Consider the following 22,892-nt stretch of genomic DNA (forward strand, 5'->3'; position numbering starts at 1 on the left):
ATTCATGAAGTGGGTGTGACTAATTAGCATATATGAATATTCATGAAGTGGGTGTGACTAATTTGCATATATGAATATTCATAATGTCACGATATGAATATTAATGAGACGGAATTTAAATATGCTAAATAAAGAGTCACTTTTAGTTTATTTCACGTTTATTTATTTCATCCAATTCATTTATATAATTTTAATTCATTTGAATTCATTTTATTTCAATGTAATTTATTTCATTTTAATTTAGTTCACTTCATTTCAACTCAATTCATGTCGTATTTAAATAAACAAAACAAATCTTATATTTATGAACGAAATTCATCCAACCCACGGTCCACTCTCAACCGAGCGAGATTTACCACCTCCGCTTTCGTGAAGAATTCCGTCGAATAGAAACCGGCGTGCATGGCGCGCATTAACGCCGGAGCGTCCATATGACCGTCACCGTCTCGATACCGTATGTCTCGCCATTTCTCTCGAAGTTCGGCGACGGTCGCGTCAAAATCGATCAAATTAAGGTCGAACCGTCGCAAACTGGCCACCTCCGTGAATATAGCCAACACGTATTCCGAATCCAAAGCCTCTTCCTCGTAGACGACGTCTTCGTCGCGATTCATCACGGCGCGTTCCAACTCGTCGCCGATTATAAAGTTCAGGAAATCGTGGAGTTGCTGCCGCTGTTCCTCTCTGACGTACTCGTCCCAAGCGTTGCGACGCGTAGAGTTGAAACCCATGTTTTCCCTTCAGTGTCCAGAGAGAGAATAGACCAGAATGCCAAGACTACCTTATGACATCGTTTGCGTCGGAAACCGAGTTGTTTGCGTCAATTGCGCGGGTAAATGCGTCCAATACGTCGATTGGATAACGAAATGCGTCGATTACGTAACAAGATGCGTCAATTGCGTAATAAAGTGCGTCAATCGCGTAACGAAATGCGTGACGCAAAAGCTTATATAAGCGGGTTATTTCACCTTTTAGTCATTTCCATCTTAACCTTCAAAGAGTCGACATGAATGCCTATAAACCTCACGCTTGTTCCCTGTGCGACAGGGCATTCTCGCGCAAGTACGATCTCGAGAGACACGAGCGAAACGTACACCCAGAAGATGAAGAGGATGATGAAGACGAGGAGGAAGAGGATTCCGACTCGGAAATCGAGGATGAGGTCTCGGACCGAGAGTCCGGCGACGACTTGGAAGATAACGAGGCTTATCGGGAATGGTACGAGGGAGCTAAAGAAGCTACGGATGATATGAGGAGGGAAAAATACGAAAAATACGTCGACGATGGCATGGACCCGGAGATGGCGATGGAAAAAGCCTACCTGAAGACCGTTTGTGCCGTAAAACGCGACTTTTTCGACCAGTACCGGACGTTTCTGCGGAATCACGGACGATCTCGAGGAAAAAATGGACAAAGGGGTCGAAGTGGACCGAGCCGTGAAGAGAACGATGGCCAAGCATCGATCCAAATTTGACGGGCTGTTCCAGTACGATGCGGACAAGGAGAACGTCGAGGATGATGCGATGGATGAAGACAGCGAAGATTAAATGTTCGCGTACTTTTAACGGCATGAAAAATGGAGAAACGAAATAAAAAAAAAAAATAAAAAATAGTACCAAGTCGCCTCGTCATTAATCATAATGAAAAAAAAAACCGCTAAAACCCGCTTATATAAGCTTTCGCGTTACGCATTTCGTTACGTGATTGACGCATTTTATTACGCAATCGACGCATTTCACCGCTCATTTACTCATTTCACTACTTCCGACCCAGTTGATGCATTTTCCGACACAACCAACCTGACTCTTAGTTGATAATTGCCAAGAAACTCGGTCGTATTAACGTATGAGCCCTCGTATGATCATAAAGCTTGATAACACTACTCGTGATAAAATGAACTCTACGCATCGCGATGCTTGGGACGAGTGTATCGAAGAGGATTTCTCAAACTTTATAATCGGCGACGAGTTTATAGAATCGCGACGAAGACATTGCTTACAAGGAAGTGGATTTAGATATGGAATACTTGATGGCTACAATAATGGAGGCTTTTGACCAGATCGATTTCGACGAGATGGGGAGACAAACGGTGTATATGACTTTTGTGTGACGTGTGAATTTGAAAATCTGAGTGTTGTACAGTTAAAACTTCCTCGGTGTTACGTAATCATGGTCAAGGTCATTCTGTACACTAGTGTACAAATAAAAAATTCTACTAAAATTGTATTGTTATTTCAAACATGTTTATTATTAATTAAGAAATAACAATTTTCTTGTGTTATAAATTAGCCTATAGTATTGTATTTATGTGCCGCGTAAACTTGAACTCGAAATCTGTGTTTTGTAAATTTAAACTTGTTGGAGTTACGTAATGATCAAGGTCACTCTGTACATACAAGAGGTAGAAAGGAAACTGTTCAGGAATTAATATATATTAACAGTCAAGGTCGAGTTATAGTAACTTAATAAGCATAAGAGGCTGATATTAAAATTTTATTTAATTTATTCATTCATTTTAACTTGATTTTTCTAATTTATCAGGCCTATATTTCGTTTTTTTGTTTTAGTAGATTTAACTCGCTTTAATTTTATGCCTACCGTATTTAGATTCCAATTCTTTATTACAAGACATTTTTTATGGAGTACATTTTTATATTGTATGGTAAAGTTGAATTTAATTTATGTTGATTTAATTAATTCAAATAAAAAAAAAGATTAATTCAAATGAAATGAATGAATTCAAATGAAATAAATTGAAATGAAATAAAAAGATTAATTCAAATGAAATGAATTATTTCAAATAAAATAAATTAAAATGTATTAAATAAAAGTGAATATTTCAATTTCGTCTCATTAATATTCATATCGTGACATTGTGAATTTTTCGCCACGCCCACTTCATGAATATTCATATACGCTAATTAGCCACGCCCATCTCATGAATATTCATTTCGTGCAAACTAGCCATATCCACTTCATGAATATTCATATATGCTAATTAGCCACACCCATCTCATGAATATTCATATGCTAATTAACCACGCCCATCTCATGAATATTCATATCGTGGTGTCACGTGACGTCACTTCCGGGTCAAAGGTCACGTGACGTCACTTCCGTGGTCAAAGGTCACGTGACGTCACTTCCGGTGCACCTCTTGCACCCCTGCACCCCGGGCTCTAGGGGGACGTCTTATACTACTGGCATATCTATGCTTTATCTTTGGTAGTTGAATATAATTAATATACATGCGTCCCCATGTCGTTTTGGGCCATCCCCCCATATTCATATAGCCGCCAAAAATGTCACATTATCTTCTTTTTTTCAAATGTTTCTTACGTCTAGCTTGCCTGAACTTGTCCAATTTTGACAAAATGCTACGTTTTGATATAATAATTCAATTAAAGATCTAGGATGTTTTGTTACCTAGGTAAAGCAGAAAGTCTCATATTGTCTAGTCTATTGCTCTTGATATAATTTGATGCATACACACAATTAAATGTCGGGTTAGGGCCCTATATGAAGGGTATGAAAACGTTTAGATAACATTTTCATAGAATATTTTTGAAAACTTGATGCAAAACATTCTAACAGAACGTTATTTAACTATGGACAAAATATTTTGCCAAACTGTTTGCCCAAAATAGTGTGCAATAATGTTGTTAAATGTATTGGTGATCTTTATATAACCCGACATTTAAATGTTATTAAAACGTTTTGAATAAACATTTCAAGAACATTTTTGTGTTTGCTGGGTACCTAGGTTATGAAACATCCTATTTTTTTGGGTCAAAATTTGAAACACTGATTTTGATCTTTAGACCCTGATGGAGCCAAAAATTTGACTTTTGACTTATGTAGGTTAAACTACTTTTTCTGAATTTGAATTCGTATGACTAGAGGTATGGGTTGTAAAACAATTTGAACAAGTTTGAACTTTGAATCTGCACAAAGTTCGGTGACATTTTCCCGCCAAAACTACTTCGGTTCAATTGGTATCACACATTTCTGTGTAGAATACCTATGGAACACTATAACAGTGCAGCTTTGTCTCCTTAAGTGGTACCTCCCAACATGGGCGTCAATCCCGAAGGGAAAGGGGCGTGTGCCCCTCACCTTTCGGCAAAATGACCAATTTTTTGTTCTTTTCAGCCACTTTTTAACCATTTTGACCGGTTGTCCCCAACACATTTCAAGCCGGATTGGCGCTAATGCTTCCCAACCTACCTGGCTCAGACACTATAAAGCATTGGCATCATGTTGAAATAATTGAAAATTTGGAATCATGTATGTTGGGGAAATGTTATTATTTATTTGATATAGACACGTAAATTCATTTTGAACTCATTAAATACTTTTCTCGCGAAGAGGATGATTTTTATATTCCACCAGACACAATTAACACGTAACTGTCATTATTTTATTTGCATTAGGTGAATATGTACAAGTCGACGCATTTTCTAACGATACCATTGCGACAATTCGGACCAAAGCTGGGATTCCACCTGATACACAGTTGTTTTATGACGCTCTCTGGTTAGAGGACCATGATGCCATTCGTACATACCGTATTGAAAATGGAGCTGAACTCCGTGCTGAATTGGAGCGGGACATGATTCTGAAATGTTTGGATGTAGAAGGTAAAATCACACATATATTTCTTTCTTTTAGGTTTTTATGATGATAGTTATAAAGTTTGGTAATATGAGTGTCACTAACAAAATTATGTTTCAACTCTTATTACTTCATTTCTGTATAAGGCAGCTTCGTAATAAATATGCCTCATTATACATTGGTCACCTACAAATGAGACCAGAATTATATTGACACTTATCCCAAGTACAAATCATCTTAATTGACCAAACAGTAAATCAAGGTCACTTCACATTGGTTTCCTGATGCCGTCTTGTTAGATATCTCCACAGATTTGCTATTCCAATTAACTAAATCTCTGTTTCATTTTCCTGCGTCTGCAACAACTGACAAATAGTAAAAAGTATTGAAACTAGATTACAGGCAATAACAGTGGGAGGGTTTGAGGGTTTTAATAGCTTAACAAATTAAGCTATTTTAGGGACACCTCTGTAGATTGCTTTGTTCATTTTGTTTTTGTTTCATTTTACTATAGTGGCGTGGCGAGGGGGCACGGAGGGGGCACCGCCGAAATGATGGTTTATAAAAAAAATCGATTCTGCGCCCCCACCAAGCGGTAAAAGTAAAACATTTTGCTCACTCCGCGCGCAATTGTTTCAAGAATTGGGGATCTAGGGGCACAATTATGCATCCTTGCCCCGGGCGCCACAACCCTAGCTACGCCACTGTTTTTCTAATTCAGCTTTGAAATGATTGAAACCAAACAAGAAATGTCTTTAAAAAGACAACACCATTGTACCCAGCTTGGTTCCTGTCTGGTTAGATAATTGCTCATTATAATTGTTGAATTAGTGATTGACATCTTATCAGTAGCCTGGATCAGCAGGGGTGCATTTATATCATTTTTCATAGAGCAATTGTTCAAAATATTTAATGTCAAATGGTTCCTAAAAACCTTATTTGTGAATGGATTTTTATCGTTGACAAAACAAAATGTACGTTTAATATCATGTCAATTATTCCATTAACAGCAATTTCCTAAGTTTCCATCCATAAATAATCACAGAGTATAATCTGTTTACAAAATAAGTGTTTATTGTCAGATTACCAATTAACCATTATCAGTATAGCTGGTAGGGTGCCAAATCCAGACCTTGCTAATAGTTAGTCAGAAACAGGTATTTTGTCCTGTAGTCCCTGGCAACCCAGTCTGCTTGTGGCTCACTCGCAAACATACACGACAGAAACCGGCTGTGAAGGAGCCTATATGCACGTAAACAACTTCCTTATAACATGTATAATAAAATCCGATTTTGAGTATAATAAAGAAAGTCATGCATATGCAAAATGAAGCAATTACCTATTGCTAACTTGGTAAAATGCATACTCGTAGCCCAATCTTGTACATCATAGCACCCAGTTTTGGTTTGTGGTTTCGAAATGTTGCAATTAAACATCAGTTCTTTCAAATATGAAACGCTAAAACCCAAATCTAGACCAAACAATCATATATTTAGAAAGATATAGCAAACCTTCCATGATAGAGATAGGACCCAAGACAAAGTACACCCAAATTAAGTGTCAATTCAGAATTATCCCACCATGGTGGAAAAACATGCCAAAGTTCGGCATTATGAACTTTGAAAAGCGCTGCCATTAACAGTAGTTGATTACTAGTAGTATAGAAACAAATATGAACGGTTGAGGTAGAATTTTGTGCAAGAACCCCGTAGACAACTTTGCAACCGAATTTAAAATGGAACAGGTCGACTTTAATATTTTGTTGTGGCATCGTAATCAATTACAATACCATTGACGTCAATGGTATTGTAATTGATGCCACAATGTTTTCGATTTGCGCACTCAACGGGAATTCAGGACAAGAAATCTAGAAACCTGACGATGACGTAGACCAAGTAAATGCCGCCTAATGCCCATTAGCGCCAATCCGGCTGAAATGTGGTCCGAATTGTCAAAAAGTGGTTGAAAAGAACAAAAAATGGTTCATTTTGCTGAAAGGTGTGGGGACACGCCCCATATCCCCCTGGATTGACGGCCATGCTTATGCCATTGTAACTTCATGTTAGATTTGAATACCATTATACTAGCGATGAACTACAGTACATTTCGTGTAATGTAAATTATAATGATATTGGTCTCGTATGCATTCAGTTGTATTTTTTTAATAGCATATTTGATTGGATAATCAGTATGCTATTATATATTTTCGTACAATTCAGGTAACAATATGCCTAGGACGGTTAGAGTATGCCCCAGTCACACTCTAAAGGACTTGAAAGCTATGCTCAGGAGAGGAATTTTAGATATTCCGTCAGAATCACAATTGACATACGATTCAACCATCACGGACGGTGACTATCGGCAGATGAGTCATACAGACGAAACCAAACTTCTAATAGAGTTTTCAATGCAGCTGAATATATACAAAGGTAAATTAATTTACACTGTTTTTTAATCTTTTTCTATGACCATGAAACATACGTTCATTTGCTTCTAATATTTATGGAATACTTTCCCAACCATGTACATAGAGTTAAAGTGCGATTATACTAGTCCGATGTTGCTCAGACCAAAAACATTTAATCCGACGCTTTTGGGTGTAGGTCATCCAAATTTGATCTGACCGAAAAGTTTCGCGCTTTTGGATCCACACGTTTGATGTTTAACATGATTCTGTAGCAAGATGTTGCAAAAGCATTGATCTTGTTTTCCATGTCCTTGGTAATTACCCATGACTCGCACCCGTACAGAAAGACAGTAATATACCCAAAACCCCAGAAAAACGTTAAATGTTAAAAACCCGATTAAAGTCAAGTTTCCGTCTATAAGAATACACTCACCTAGTTCGAATCGTCTCGCTTATTACATTTTTATAGACCAGAAGATAACTCAAGGCAGAATCTGTTCTAGTCAGACGATCAGCGAAGTGAAGACAAAGTTTAAATTAGATACTATATTAAACAATGGAGTGGAAATGGAAGATCATCTTACCGTATCAGAGTGTGGTATCAAGGATAACAACACTCTTCAAGGTATGAATTAGTCAGTGGCATGGTCTTGGAAACTGGTTTCGAGGCACATGTTGATTTGTGATCTTCATCGTGATTGTAGGATAGTATTAAACAACGTTAATTTTGAAAATCATTACTGATTGATTGAATATAACACAGACCGGTATGACTTGTTTGTTTTATTCGATCATTTTCTGTTAGAAACGTTGAATCTGATATTTGATAAATTATAAATTACTTAATTAAGAAATTATCAAGTTCATTTAATAAGCTGGCCTTATTTTTGACCGGGATTTTTGATATTCTAAAACCCTAAAACCAATTATATTTTAGTCAGATATGTCATGTAACGTGTAACCACAAGAATATTCTTTAAATATCATGTTGCACACCGTTCATTTGTGTTATTTATATATGCATACCGTTGAAAAAGCATTCAGTATGTGACCTGAGACTATTATACCTTCTAGTGCTCAGCACTATGTCGAGTCGTGTGATTTCGGTGTTAAAAGCAAACTTTCACTTGATTTTGTCTCTTGTGGGGGTAAATAATGGGAAAAAAGATGTTTCCATTTTTTTATTTCGTGGGAAGTGGTAAAAACCAAGATGGCCGCCAAAATCCTATAAAACTGACTGACATATGCAAAAAAAGCTATATATCACTCTCAAAATATGCTAAAAATGTAAATTTCACACACTGGAACTATGTAGGCTTGTGTCAGACACTCAAAGAAAGATTAAATATTTCGGGGTAAGTGGTAAAATCCAAGATGGCCGCCAAAATCCTATAAAACTGACTGACACATGCAAAAAAAGCTATATATCACTCTCAAAATATGCTAAAAATGTAAATTTCACACACTGGAACTATGTAGGCTTGTGTCAGACACTCAAAGAAAGATTAAATATTTCGGGGTAAGTGGTAAAATCCAAGATGGCCGCCAAAATCCTATAAAACTGACTGACACATGCAAAAAAAGCTATTATCGCTCTCAAAATATGCTAAAAATGTAAATTTCAAACACTGGAACTATGTAGCCTTGTGTCAGACACTCAAAGAAAAATTCGGGGTAAGTGGTAAAATCCAAGATGGCCACCAAAATCCTATAAAACTGACTGACACATGCAAAAAAAGCTATTATCGCTCTCAAAATATGCTAAAAACGTAAATTTCAAACACTGGAACTATGTAGCCTTGTGTCAGACACTCAAAGAAAGATTTAATATTTCAGGGTAAGTGGTAAAATCCAAGATGGCCACCAAAATCTTGTAAAACTGACTGACACATGCAAAAAAAGCCATATACCTCTCTCAAAGTATGCTCAAAATCTAAATTTCAAACACTGGAACTAGCATTGTGTCATGCACTCAAAGATAACTTTAATATTCTAGAAATGATTATTATTCAATATGGCGACCAATATGGTTGCTTATATGCTGCTTAAATGTATAGAAATGCATGAGTTTGTTTTTATGATCACGTTTACAAGTGTATAATTATGTCTTTAAACCAAAAGCACAATGTTTTACATAACCAGACCCCTTGCCAGGTCCAAGATGGACGGCATATCAGAAACAACTGCCTACTCATGGCACTAGTACATTGGTTATACACCACTAATAGGCCTGGGTGATGCATGGAAATGATGAACTATTTGTTTGCGTGGCATCTGAAAAGACTGTTTAAAATCACTGTAATTGACCAAGCTATATTGCCAAAAAAGTACATTTTGGGTTTTGATGCTTCGAAATGGTATATTTTTCTCATTATATGACACCTTTTAGCATATATTCGCCCTATCTAATTAATTGCATCTTTCAGTTTCGAGGGCGCAATGCCATTTTGTTTGCGGTTCAGTGCATTTAAACAAGAAAAGTTTCATTTCAACCTATGTTGAGTTTTTGATCATTTTTGATCATTAAATCATCTAGTTTCACCTGATATTGGTGGCGTTTAACTATATTAAAGCAGGTGAGAGTTCTAAATTTGAGAAAATTTCACCCGAAATCAGCCATTTTGCCATTGACAACAGTGTAATGGGTTTAGGGGTTTAGACTGCGTTATCCTAGATTCACGTCCCTTATCGGGGGTTAGGGTACCTTATCTGGGGTTTAGACTGCATTATCCTAGATCCACGTTCCTGATCTGGGGTTAGGGCACCTTATCTGGGGTTTAGATGCCTTATCTGGGATTTATACTGCCTTATATCAGTGGGGTTTGTGTTTCTTATCTAGGGTTTAAGGTGCCGTATTTGGGTTTTTTAAACTGCCTTATCTGGAGCTTAACGTCCCTTATCTGGGGTTTAGATGCCTTCTCTGGGGTCTAGACTGTGTTATCCCCAGTTAACATTCCTTATCAGTGGTTAAAGGCAGCTTATTTGGGGTTTAGACTGCATTATCCTATATTTACATCTCTTATCTGGGGTTGAGGTGCCTTATCTGGAGTTTAGACTGCCTTATCTGGGGTTTACGTCCCTTATCAGGGGTTAAGGCGCCTTATCTGTGCCTTCCACCTTATCAACAAGGGAGCCAAGCGACAGTTGAACATCACCTGGTCTGGTACCAAGCTCCCTTTCTGCCCTAACCCAGTGTACCTGGGGGTCACACTAGATCGATGCCTATCCTACAAGGCCCACGTGGAGAAGACCAAGGCCAAGGTCAGCACACGCAACAACATCTTGTGCAAACTTGCCAACACCAGATGGGGTGCTAGCCCAGATACCATCAGATCAACAGCACTGGCTTTGAGTTTCTCCACCGCGGAATACGCATGCCCTGCTTGGGAGAGATCATCACATGCTAGGAAGCTAGACTCTGCACTCAACGCAAGCTGCCGCTCCATCACAGGATGTCTAAGGCCTACCAACATGGACAAGGTCTACCTCTTGGCAGGTATCGCACCACCTGACATCCGGAGAGCTGTGGCAAGCAAAGAGGAATGCCGTAAACAGACCACGGACGTAAGACACCCCCTCTTCAACCACACACCACCAACCAGACGGCTGAAGTCAAGGAAAAGCTTCACCACAAGCACCCTCCCTCTGCAAACAACATCATCAGAGGCTCGCACCCAGATGTGGAAAGAAAGGCTTTCATCTGAAGCAGTCACCACTGAGATGGGGATTCAACCCACAGAATCACTACCTCCAGGAGCAAACGAAGTCTGGGCAAACTGGAGATGCCTTAACCGCCTCCGAACCGGTGTTGGACGTTGCAAGGATACCCTTCACAAATGGGGATACATCAGTGGCCCGACCATGTGTGATTGTGGACAAGAGCCACAGACGATGCAGCATCTGCTGAAATGCCCGCTTTTGGAAGATCCTGTGACGACAGACGATCTGGCGCAATTTTCTCAACGGGCACAAAAGTGTGTTTCTCAGTGGATAAGTACAGTTTGATGTCAGGACATGAAAGAAGAAGAATCTGGGTTTAGATGCCTAAAGAATGGATCTGGGATATTTAGACTGCCTTATGTATGGTTTACATCCCTTTTGGGGGGTTTTACATCCCTTATGGTTTACATCTCTTATTTGGAGCCTTATGGGGTTTAAATGCCTTATCATAGACTATGTTATCCTAGGTTTACGTCCCTCATCTGATCTGAAGTTAAGGCGCCTTATCTGGGATTTAGATGCCTTATGTGGGATTTAGATCCCTTATCTGGTGTTTACGTTCCTTATCTGGTGTTAAGGTACCTTATCTGGGGTTGAAACTGCCTTATCTGGAGTTCACGTCTCTTATCTGGGGTTTACGTCTCTTATCTGGGGGTTAAGGCGCCCTATCTGGGCTTTAGGTGCCTTATCTGGGGTTTACGACCCTTATCGGGGGTTAACGATCCTTATCTAGAGTTAAGGCACCTTACGTGGGGTTTAGATGCCTTATTGGTTTATGTTCCTTATTTAGGGTTAAGGCACCTTATTTGGGGTTTGGACTGCTTTATCTGGAATCTATATGTCCCTTAATCTGGGGTTTAGATACCGTATCTGGGGTTTAGACTGCGTTATGCTAAGGTTAAGGTATCTTAGCACCAGGTAAGGATCGTAAACCCCGGATAAGGCCGTATAAACCACTGATAAGATAAGATAAAGGCTAAATTTTAGGTCAAAGGCTGTTGTAAATGACTCTATTGGATTCCTTGATCCTGAAAACATGGGTATAGTCATCAGAATCATGCTGCTGGGTGCTTCTCTGACCAAGTTATGGTGATTTTAAGGGATTTTGGCGGCCATTTTGAGAAACGCCCTCTACCAAGAGTTCCCCACACTTTTCGATGGTGCAGACCCCTCTCATTTTATTCAGTGTCCTCAAATCTATAAAGAAACACCTTCAAAACTTCTTGTACTCAACCCTAGAATGGGACTTCCATTCTGTACCCTACTAAAGCGCAATTTATGAGTAAAATATGGCAAATTTTCAATCACGGCGGCCATCTTGGATTTTAGGCACTAAACGGTCTTTAAAAAAATGGAAACATGTTTTATTTCAATCTTTACCTTTCAATGTAATGAAATCAATTGAGAAATTGCTTTTAACAAACAAATCGCACGACTTCCCCTTTGTTCAACATAGCGCTGTGCACTATTCAGTATTAATAGTCTCAGATGTGACACTAATGTCATTTCCACCACACCACTCAGATAAAATAAGAAAATGCTAATAAATTTGACTAGTCCTCGTGTTTAATACTGCACATCCGCGTTATAATAAATTAAACTTCGTACTTTTAAAATTAACAGTATGACCTGTTATATGTTTTGCATCAACAGGCTTGCACTGGATCTCTCTAAATCCCATGGACTTATTAGAAGGACAAAACTTTGAAAAGACTTAAAATTCAAATCTAATGGATTTAAATTTTACTCTAATAAAGATTTGAATTTTAAGTCTTTTCAAAGTTTTGTCCTTCTAATAAGTCTCTTAGACTTATTTTTAAATCTTAGGAATTTAGAGAGTAGGCGACGAAGCGGATGAAGTCTCCTGTGTACACTGGATAACAGCTGATCACCTAGCGATAGGTACAAGGTTTGGAAAGGTGCAAGTATATCAAGTGGATATGGTGAGTGGGGAAGGAGCTCGTCCTTTATATTCCCTTGCAACGGATGAGTGGGATGCATACTACCGTGGTATTTCCTGTGTTACTACCCCGGTTACTACAAATGGCCCCAGTCCTGATCGTATATTCGTAACAGTTTATGACAAGTCGAGTGTGTATCAATTTCCCTGTCAGGCTTCAACGCAGTGTAACAGTAAACATGAAATCATTGGTGTCGAGAATATACATTCCATGGCCAGCAACACGGACATTGCTGTGATTAGTGTGGATTACCGTAGATATGTAGTGTGTTCACTGCCAGGCTTCACTCAGCAGCGGTTCCTTGATATCCATACGAATCCTTTAGGCCTACCATGTCCACCTTGCATTGCCTCTAATTATTTTTTCGCATCAGATGATGAAGATCAAATCTTTGTTAGGTCTCTTGATAACATCGATGAGACCTTGCACACTATTAACATTCCTAATGATGCGTTTCCTCTATGTGTAAGAGCAAGAAGTGATGCAAGGCAAATATATATTGGGTGTTATGAAGAGGATTTTGACACAACGTATGTTTGCAAATATACGTGGGATGGAAACGGTGTTCCAAGATATGCAAAATCATACTGCAGTATAAAAGAGTTCAGTGATAGCGATTCATCATTTGATTGCCTTTCACTTTCTACAACTGGTTGCCTTACTTTATTGCAAAATGAGAGATGTGTTGTTTACGCACAGGAATAGAAAATCAATGCAGTCATATAAATGCAGAATGGATGCAGACATTGAAAACTCCTATAAAGTGACATTGAATTAATCGTGATACTAATAGATTTACTATATTTATGATATTAGTGCTACTCTCCATAAATTATTAGAACGTTTGAGTGATGGACTTCAAATTCTAAGATGTAACATTATGCTGATGGCAGATACAAGAAAAAATATGACCGATAATTTTTATGATAGTACAACAAACCCGTACGTATAGGACTAAAAGCTGAGAATTGTTCATGATTCTCGATCTCCCGTGTGAATTTGGCGACATTCGGATCAAAACTGACGGAGCCTTTTACACCCTCCCCCACAAACACTCATACATACAACATTGGCCACATTATAGTAAGATCACGAATTGGACAATCCCCAAACTTCAAGGTTGACATCTGAAGCAGTTAAAGTTTAAATAGAGGCAGTTTTATAAAATGGACGCAGGGACTGACCGTATAACGAAACAAACTGGCCACACTCTTGTAGGTTTTATTGTGATAGACGAAGCGGCTAATTTTCCGCCAACGTTTTCCGCAACGTCTAAAACGTCGAGAAGGAGAACAAAGTCGTGAACAAAGCTAATCATTATTTTGAGTGGAAAATCAAGGTGTCGACATGAAAGTCGCTGCGAAGAACTGAGAACGCAAGAATGTGAAATGTAGAAACGAATAAAAAAATGAATTAAAACCACTCGTCTTCGGCAGATTCACCGGGGCAATTAGCGGGAAGACCCCTGTTTTTGGACCTATCCGTTCTGAAAGACCCCTGAATTTGATCAAAACAGAGCCCTGAAAGACTCTTGATTTTTATATTTTCAGCTTCAAACATGCTAAAAGACCACCCCATGCTCATTCCTCTCATTTCTGTTTGTTCACGGCGATTTTCGACCATAAAGATTCTTGATTTCAGAGGATGGCAGCTCCGACACCCCCTTTTCAGCTCCCAAAGACCCACAATCAGTAGATTCTCATGATAGTTTTAAAATGTTTATCTGGTGTACCTTTAAATTATAGATTTAAATTTTGTACATTAAATTATAATTATATTTAAGTAATAAAATGGCTTGGTCAATCATTGCTAAGCGGCTCTATATTTAAGTACCTGTACTCATAGAAATGACTTGTTCGCCTTGTTGGCGTAATTCAAAAGGAGTAAGTTTGGACAACTCAAAAATAGTGTAAAAGTGGCCAAAACAAAATTCATTTTAGTTATCCAAACTTAAAAAATCTTGAAAAAGCTCAAAAAGTTCCGTCAACTAATCAACTTTGTTGGCATTATTTAAAAAGTTGATGTAAGTCGTTGCGTCAACTTTTTAAGTAATGCCAACTTCTGAATTCAAGTTCAGGGAACTTAGAAAATAAACAAGGTTCAAAGAACCAATTAGTTGAGTAACTCAACATGTAAGTTGAGGTAACTCGTTCATATTAAGTTACTGGTACTTATTGTTTTGAGTTATTCCAATTTGGTACTTTGTTACTTAATTCACGTGATTGGATCATTTTCTGCACAATTAGCAGTATTCAAATATTTATTTTTGTAATCAGTACAAAATTTTGTATAATCAGTACAAATGTTATATATGTTGCGCTGTGTTATGTTTTGTCATGTTAATAATTATGTTATGTTATGTTATGTTATATCATGTCATGCCATGTCATGCCATATTATGTTACGTTGTTGTTATGTTATGTTATGTTATGTTATGTTATGTTATGTTATGTTATGTCATGCCATGTCATGCCATATTATGTTATGTTATGTTATGTTATGTTATGTTATGTTATGTTGTTGTTATGTTATGTTATGTTATGTTATGTTATGTTATGTTATGTCATGTCATGTCATGTCATGCCATATTATGTTACGTTATGTTATGTTATGTTATGTTATGTTATGTTGTTGTTGAAAACATACAGTACAGAATAGTCACAGATTTAGTACTAATTTCATACATGATTGAGTATATTTGCATTATTAAAAAGAGCACACTTGGACAAAGGTTTGTTGATGAGATATTAATCATTTTACATACATAAATAACATACAATTTTCAAGATACCAAAAACGACCTTAAACCTAGCGTTTTAGTAACAAAGCTCTTTTACTATCCTCACATGATGATTAGAAATGAACTCATCGTATATTTTTTGATTAAGTATGATCATTGGTCTAAAACATCCATAAGCCATAATATGAACACAATTTAGTTACAGTTTGCTATATCCAAGGTTCGTTATGTCGAAGGCTCGCTATGTCGTAAATCAGGTTCGCTATGTCGTAAATCAGGTTCGCTATGTCGTAAATCAGGCTCGCTATGTCGTAAATCAGGTTCGCTATGTCGTAAATCAGGTTCGCTATGTCGTAAATCAGGTTCGCTAAAATCAGGTTCGCTATGTTGCAAATCAGGTTCGCTATGTCGTAAATCAGGTTCGCTATGTCGTAAATCTGGTTCGCCGTGTTGAACCTGAACGTTTCGACCTAACCTATGAACTTTCTTCGCCATATAGATACAATAACCAATCGGATGACAAAAATGGTTTAAGATGTTTTAAACAAAATTATTCGGGACATGGTGAAAATATCCCTCGTGTTGATTTGAAAACGTAGCCAATCGGCTTCGTGCATTAGTAACCCAATGTTCCACATCACACAGGGAAGAGTTTTCACCAATTATTCCCTCTGTTGCTAGAATATTTTCAGGCGGCGGATGACATGATCGAGCCGTATGGCATTTTCCATATACTCGGTTACTTTTGTGGGATTCATTATCGAACCCCAACGGTTTTAGCTTGTATTTATATTATTTATCAACATAGGCCTATTTGTTTGTGATATTTCAAGCGTTTTAAAATTTCAAAATAATCCCATTCAATTACACGGTTGACGATGAAAATTTACTGAATTTAGGGAATGCACGTCATCCACCACCTGAATATTTTGGTTGAGGAATCCATATTTCGTGCACTAGCCGCTACCGATGCCACTGACTATTTGTTCAAATACGCCAACCATCTCGCCCCATACAGGATTTAACCGCTCCCGTACGCGGTCCATCCACGCCTTAACCTTGGGATGATTTTCGTAAATGTCCCGCTCACACATGGTTGGCTGAAGTACCTAGGATGTAAAAAAAAGTTAAGTTAAGAGAAATAATCAAAAACATAGAGAGTTTTGGAATTAAATCAAATACGGGAACTTACTTTTTGCAAATTTTCTACGTCAGGCAACTGTCCAACTTAACTGGTCACGTGATAGACATTTAATGAATCAGGAGGAGCAATGGCATAGGAAAGGCATAAAAGAAGCCATTTAACTTATCCCCTGCATGGGGTCGGGCCATCAAGACGATACCGATACGTATATCACGTGACCAGTCCAGCGGGTCAGTTGCCTGATGAAGTCTGCTGGTTCCAGACGCAGCGTAGCAAAGTTGTAAAAAGTAAGTTCCAGTATTTGATTAATTCCAAAACTCTCTTAAAACTACTGGATGACTAAGAACATTCATTCATTTGTTAAGCAAAAACGTAATTTATGATGAATAAAAGTAACCCAAAGAATGGCAGTTGAAATTAGAAGAATTCTTGTGTCTTATTCCCAAACATGTTCTCGTAGCTAATTTAGATACCCCTTCGCAAGCATCAACTTAAAGTTATCAGAGTAGCGCTGAGAAGCACGAAGTAAAAAAAATGTTAGTAATTGTAATCATCAAAATAAAGTCCAGATTTATACCTCATTAGCAATAAATAAATCAGCAATGGTAATTTCATCTCCACAAAGAAATTGTTGATCCTTTAAGAAGCCTTCTATCAATGTCAGCGACCCATCGAGCTCCTTGTATTTTTCGTCCACTTGTTCAGGAGTCATAGGTGGTAACCCAAACAATGGCCCTAGTTTCTGCAGTGGTAAACAACAACAACAACAAAACAAACAATCAATCAAAGAGATTCTTATACGGAGAGTACAATGAATATGCACATATCCCCATATTCTAGGTATGGGAACTTCGGAAGTAAATGCTCTTAGCAGTCCGATCCGACTGCCTGATCAGGAAATACTGCTTAGTCAGACAGCATGTTGCCGAGTCAGGAAACATGGTATCCCACAATGCAATGCTCTATTTCAAATAGAGCATCTTTTAATATACCGTTATTTCTTGGTTTAGAGCAAAGAAGTAGGTAAAATATATAAAATTATCAATGGATGTACAATTAGTAGTATTTTTTCATCAATTTTAGTTAAAATAAAGTTAATTTGCATATTTACATCAAATTAAAAAAAAACTGTTAGAACTTGTTTTGTTATTTAAATTATTTTCCTCCCGGTGGAATTTTTTTTCGCCCGGTGAAAAATAATTGTCAACTTACATGTAGCTCATGTGTGTCAAAGTAAAATTTCCACCGATCTTTTATAAAATCACCATTCATGAACAATTTAGTCCTTAGTCTGTCAAATTCGGAAGGGTTACCACAGCCTGTGTTGCCTGATTCAGCAACATGCTGCCTGATTCGGCAGTATTTCCTGATCAAGCAGTCGGAGTGTTTAGTGTAGCAAGGTCATGTAAGTTTTCTCAAAGAACATTAGTTCGTCCTACTCTTCTTTTTCCCTCATATCCACATTTTCGTCCTCTTTTTCTTTCCTTCTATTTTGTTTTTCCCTTTCCCTCTTCCGTTCCTCACTTTACTTCAAGGTCATTTGTATGTTGCCCCCTAGTCCTACAGCTTTTATTACTTTCTAAATTGATTGAACTTGTAAAACTTTGATCCGATGACCAACTGTGGAACAGACGTAGTAGATTTAAGTATTGAAAATCACAACATTATGTGATATGATCAAGTAAATTCAGTCGGAAGTCGGAAATATTTATTTTTTATTTTTCTAATTGGAAATTATTTCCTTTGTTTGGCTATATCTTAAAATCAATATTTCCGACTTCCGACTGATTTTGCTTGAACACATAACATATATAGAACAAGATTAAACTGCTTACAATGTTAAAGAAGACTCCGCTGCCATGTTTCCTGATATTAGTATGTTGCCAATCCAGCAGTTCGTTAACTTTGGCTCTCTTCTTGAGATCTGATGGGTACCAGTGGTCGGCTGTTTTGCACTTGTCGGCTAGGTATTTCACAATCGCAGGACTGTTTTATAAGTCATGATACAAGAAAATGGGAATGGTGTTTGATACATGTTAATTAAATTGAAGTAAGTAAGTAAGTAAGTAAGTAAGTAAGTAAGTAAGTAAGTAAGTAAGTAAGTAAGTAAGTAAGTAAGTAAGTACATTATGTACATTAAGGTACATTATGTTGGTTTATCATGTTTATTGGTTGGTATACTGTAGGCATAAAGACGGTAAATTTACCTTTGGCAAATGATAAAGCCATCATCATTCATTACTGGTACAGTATGACTTGGGTTCATTGCCAAATACTCGGGCGTTTTGTTTTCTCCTATAACAGATAAATATATAAACAAACATAAAAACAAACAAAATCTAATCTAGTCAATAAAGAAAGAACACGAGTTATATTATGAGCTATACACCAGATATCATATTTTGTCTAGTGTGATAACAAATCAATTCAAAGTTGAATTGAACTAAAATGGCTTCATTAATTTTCTTCAAAACTAATATTTCCGACCAAATAATTCCAAGACCCCACCCAATATTGATATATGGTATCATTAGTTTCCAATATTGGAGTAAATGCAATGTGTGGCTATTTCGTTTTGCAATCATAATGGGTCGCAATATCACAGACCTTTAGGGTTACGTAGTGGTTTAGGAGTAAGTTAATGTTTAGGGCTAGGGTTAGCGAATTGCGGCCCATTTTGGTTACAAAAATAAACATGTACGCTGACGGGGACAAAACAGTACTATCGTGGTCTATAATGCGGATACTTTTGTAACCCCGAAATTAGAGCCAATTGCCGCCAAATATTTTGTCTTCTATTAGGATTTATAGATGGGAAGGCCCCCAATTGAATAATGGGGGGGGGGGGGTGCTCCCTCCGCCCTCGCCGATGTTTATGACAGGTTTATGCAAAGTACATCCATCATTCCACGGCCTTAATACCAATTTCAGATATAATAGAGATGTCATAGGACATTGAATAAAACATAATTGATGAAGATTGATTTTTATCCCTTGTCGAGACCTTTTTACTGACCTGTGTAACCCAATGATAATACCGGGTTAAAATGATGCAACCGAGAAATTCTTTTTGTCTTTGCTCTCGAAAATTTGCCCACCCACAACCATAAAAAATGGCTACGCTTCTGCTCATCACTTGAAAAGTTTTAACGACCACGAGCTATCTCCCGATTATGAGCTGAGATCTCCACCGTGCCCCTCCAATTGAACTTACATAACGTCGCCCTCATAACAAAACTGCCTAAGTCATTATTATGTGTTTCTCATTTGCAATTTTGATTTTCTGAGTATTAAACCCGAAATTAAGATGTATTCCACAAGTTAATGAAGAATGCGGCTAGAAATTCGATTAATTACGGGTTTATAACTCACAAAATCAAAATTGCAAATGAGAAACATGTTTTGTTATGAGGGTGACGGTAAAATGTAACTTCTCAATGACCTCAGTTCAAACGTTTTTCTTACCTTTGAACAGATTGACAACTTTGTCATTATGCTCAATTTTGTTTAATTTCACGAACATCGCCACAGACCTCGATGGCTGAGATGCAGGATTATAATAAATATCTAGCCCCATGTTGAAGTTGTAGAAGATGATGAGAGAATGCGGACGAAACCTACAACCCAAGACCACTGCTGATAACTAAATAGCTGAATCATTGTGAATAGTGATGTCAAATTGACGCAATTTAATCAGAACAAACACGATGGTTCAAAGTCTAGATGGCTTATATGAATATAAATTAATTTAACTTTAAGCTTAATAAAAAATAAAAAATAATGGTACGAAATGCGTTTTGTTTGATTTTCGTTTTTAATCCATATAGCCTATTTGTAGTAAAACACTCTAATAATGATTTGCATTTTTTCTTTGTCCGTTTTCATGGTGCTGACAAAATTGTTTTTCAGTGTTATGGGACTTTCGTACTCGGCCAAAATCACCTTTTACCCATATTCACACGAATGCACAACACAAATACACTGTTTGATTAAGCTAACAAAATCTAAGTCTTTAATCGAAAGCAAAATATGATTTAAATATAATCACACAATCATATATTTGTGTATATTCTCAGTCATCCAGGTAAATAAAATATCAAGTTGATTTAAATTAAATCTAGTCAACTGGACTTACTATAAACGTCGCCAGTCAATAAATAGTAAGTCCAGTTGACTAGATTTAATTTAAATCAACTTGATAATCACACAATCACAATTTTAACTACTCAGTACTTAACCATCAGTCTTCTTCTAGGTAATCATAGAGTTCTTGCAATGTTCTGGAAGGCTGATGTATATATCCTTATTCACTTGTCCTGCGAAAATCAGCAAAACATGCCATAACACACAAACTCTTGCATGATTACTTTCCTCTTGTCTCATATTTCTCGTGACATACTCTCAGCTTGTAAACAAAGTTAAATAATTAAATTAAATCAGGGCCCATCACAATATTGCAAGGCTGTAGTTTCAACATAACTGATTGAAATGGTATTCATATAATTTTCAATGTTGCCCACGGCTATCAGAAAAGGACTAACTCAGATCGCGCGCCAAATAAACTTATATAGCAGTATTTTTCCCAGTCTTGAAAAACAGAAGCGAGAATCGAACCCGGGAACTACCGGTTGTGAATCACGGTATAGAACCACTAAAGCATCAAATTGCTGTAAGACGGTGATATTAATTCTTGATATTATACTTAATGGAATAAATCGACACTGTCGATCCCTGGTTATAAGTTTCGTTTCTCTTTTGTTCAGAAACTAAAAATCATCGGTTTAAAAAGAGGGACAGAACTTGTCTGCACTCATTACATCTAAAGCTTAATTTATACTAAATAGCTGAACGACAGCTGAGCGACAGCGATTGCTTTTACCCAATGAGATAGAGGGCGTTTTGTTACGTTGGGAAAAGTGTCTCATTGGTTACCCAGCAAACACAAAACGTTTTCGACATCATTCGCAAAAGGTTATAAAAGGTAGTCAGAAAACGTTTAAATGTCGGGTTATATAAAGGGTATATTAAGAGTATAAAACGTTTTCATAACCTTAAAACACATTTTTTGATAATCTACTGCTCAGCAAACAAAAATGTTTTACAGAAAACGTTTAAATGTCGGGTTACATAAAGGGTATAAAAACGTTTTAATAACATTCCAAAAACATTATAAACAGAATGTTATTTTGTAGTTGAAAAAATATTTGCGAAAAAATGTTTGCCCAAAATATTTTCAATAACGTTTTAAAAACGTTTTCATGACCTTTATATAACCCGACATTTAAATGTTATTAAAAGGTTTTGAAAAAAACGTTTTAAGAACATTTCTGTGTTTGCTGGGTTCAAACATTTTAACATAATGTTATTTAAGTATTGACACAATATTTGGCAAAAATGTTTGTAAAAATAGTTTACAATAACATTTCTTGAAAACATTTAAAAATATTTTTGTAGTGTGTTTTCATACAAAACGTTTTAAAACGTTATCATGACCTTTATATAACCCGACATTTTAATGTTATTAAAACGTTTTTACCTAAACCAAAAGCCAAAATATAACTTATTTAAAACGTTTTTAAAACGTTTTTGTATTTGCTGGGTAAATACCAACCGCTTTTCGCTCAGTGATAGAGTAATAAATTCAACTTTACGTAGAGAGGACCATAAGTATAATGCTTTTATATTGTCATGATTGTGTTAAGCAAATATCGGATACATATCTGGTTGTGTTTATATTGAATGCAGACAATTTATATGGATCGGATATCAATCGCACGTGGACGGTAACAGGATTGGCGTGGCATGGATGCTAAGGAAGTATAAGCGTCATAAAACTTTTGTTTGTTTGTTTGTTTGTTTGTTTGTATGAAACATAAACGTTGCATGATGATGCAGATGAATTAGTTTATTGTCCCCGAAAAACAAACACATACCTCTTACCTAGGCTCCCCCTCCTCACCTATATAACCTCATCTTCCCTCTCATCAGACTGATCTCACTGTCTCCTTCTCCCCCTCGGTTCCCCCTACACTCGATATCTCCTCTCCTCCATACACTATTCTACTCCACTCTCGAGCTCTCCTCTTCCCTTCCTTCCAACTTCCAAAGCTCTCTCCCTTCTGTTTCTCTTTCTCCCTCCCCTTACCTCCTCCCCCACACACTTTCCCTTCTCTCTCTTCTCATTTCTTTCGAGTAATTGTTAACTTGAATAAAAGTCATATAGCTTTCTATCAATCCTGCATGCGATATGCACACGAATAGATGTGTTTATATCACTCGAGTACCTATTCCTTTGTAATCTCGGTG

At 37.1% G+C, this 22,892-nt stretch overlaps 2 protein-coding genes across 2 annotated transcripts; one reads left to right on the forward strand and one right to left on the reverse strand.

Moving 5' to 3' along the window:
• The first annotated feature begins 1,006 nt into the window (after nucleotides 1–1,006).
• LOC140155463 (uncharacterized) lies at nucleotides 1,007–12,459 on the forward strand. Its single transcript, XM_072178327.1, has 5 exons — nucleotides 1,007–1,334; nucleotides 4,434–4,640; nucleotides 6,834–7,043; nucleotides 7,491–7,646; nucleotides 12,395–12,459. Exons 1-5 carry the CDS (start codon nucleotides 1,007–1,009, stop codon nucleotides 12,457–12,459), a joined length of 966 nt encoding a protein of 321 aa, XP_072034428.1.
• Nucleotides 12,460–16,143: 3,684 nt separating this feature from the next.
• Nucleotides 16,144–20,163, reverse strand: LOC140153167 (glutathione S-transferase theta-3-like). The gene is made up of 5 exons (XM_072175875.1): nucleotides 20,052–20,163; nucleotides 18,794–18,881; nucleotides 18,422–18,572; nucleotides 17,164–17,328; nucleotides 16,144–16,551 (listed from the first exon to the last, which is right to left on the reverse strand). The coding sequence occupies exons 1-5, from the start codon at nucleotides 20,161–20,163 to the stop codon at nucleotides 16,399–16,401; spliced, it is 669 nt and encodes a 222-aa protein (XP_072031976.1). The 3' UTR covers nucleotides 16,144–16,398.
• Between the last annotated feature and the right edge of the window lie 2,729 nt (nucleotides 20,164–22,892).

Source organism: Amphiura filiformis, chromosome 1 (assembly GCF_039555335.1).
Source record: "Amphiura filiformis chromosome 1, Afil_fr2py, whole genome shotgun sequence".
NCBI classification, from domain to species: Eukaryota; Metazoa; Echinodermata; class Ophiuroidea; order Amphilepidida; family Amphiuridae; genus Amphiura; species Amphiura filiformis.

Bases quoted from the DNA above. Each gene is read 5' to 3' on its own strand.
- LOC140153167 (XM_072175875.1), bottom strand. From the start codon at position 20,163: ATGGGGCTAGATATTTATTATAATCCTGCATCTCAGCCATCGAGGTCT. The intron at 18,882-20,051 runs GTAAGAAAAACG...TATCTGTTATAG, and splicing joins AGTTGTCAATCTGTTCAAAG to GAGAAAACAAAACGCCCGAG. The intron at 18,573-18,793 runs GTAAATTTACCG...CTTATAAAACAG, and splicing joins GGCTTTATCATTTGCCAAAG to TCCTGCGATTGTGAAATACC.
- LOC140155463 (XM_072178327.1), top strand. From the start codon at position 1,007: ATGAATGCCTATAAACCTCACGCTTGTTCCCTGTGCGACAGGGCATTC. The intron at 4,641-6,833 runs GTAAAATCACAC...CGTACAATTCAG, and splicing joins GAAATGTTTGGATGTAGAAG to GTAACAATATGCCTAGGACG. The intron at 7,044-7,490 runs GTAAATTAATTT...ACATTTTTATAG, and splicing joins GCAGCTGAATATATACAAAG to ACCAGAAGATAACTCAAGGC.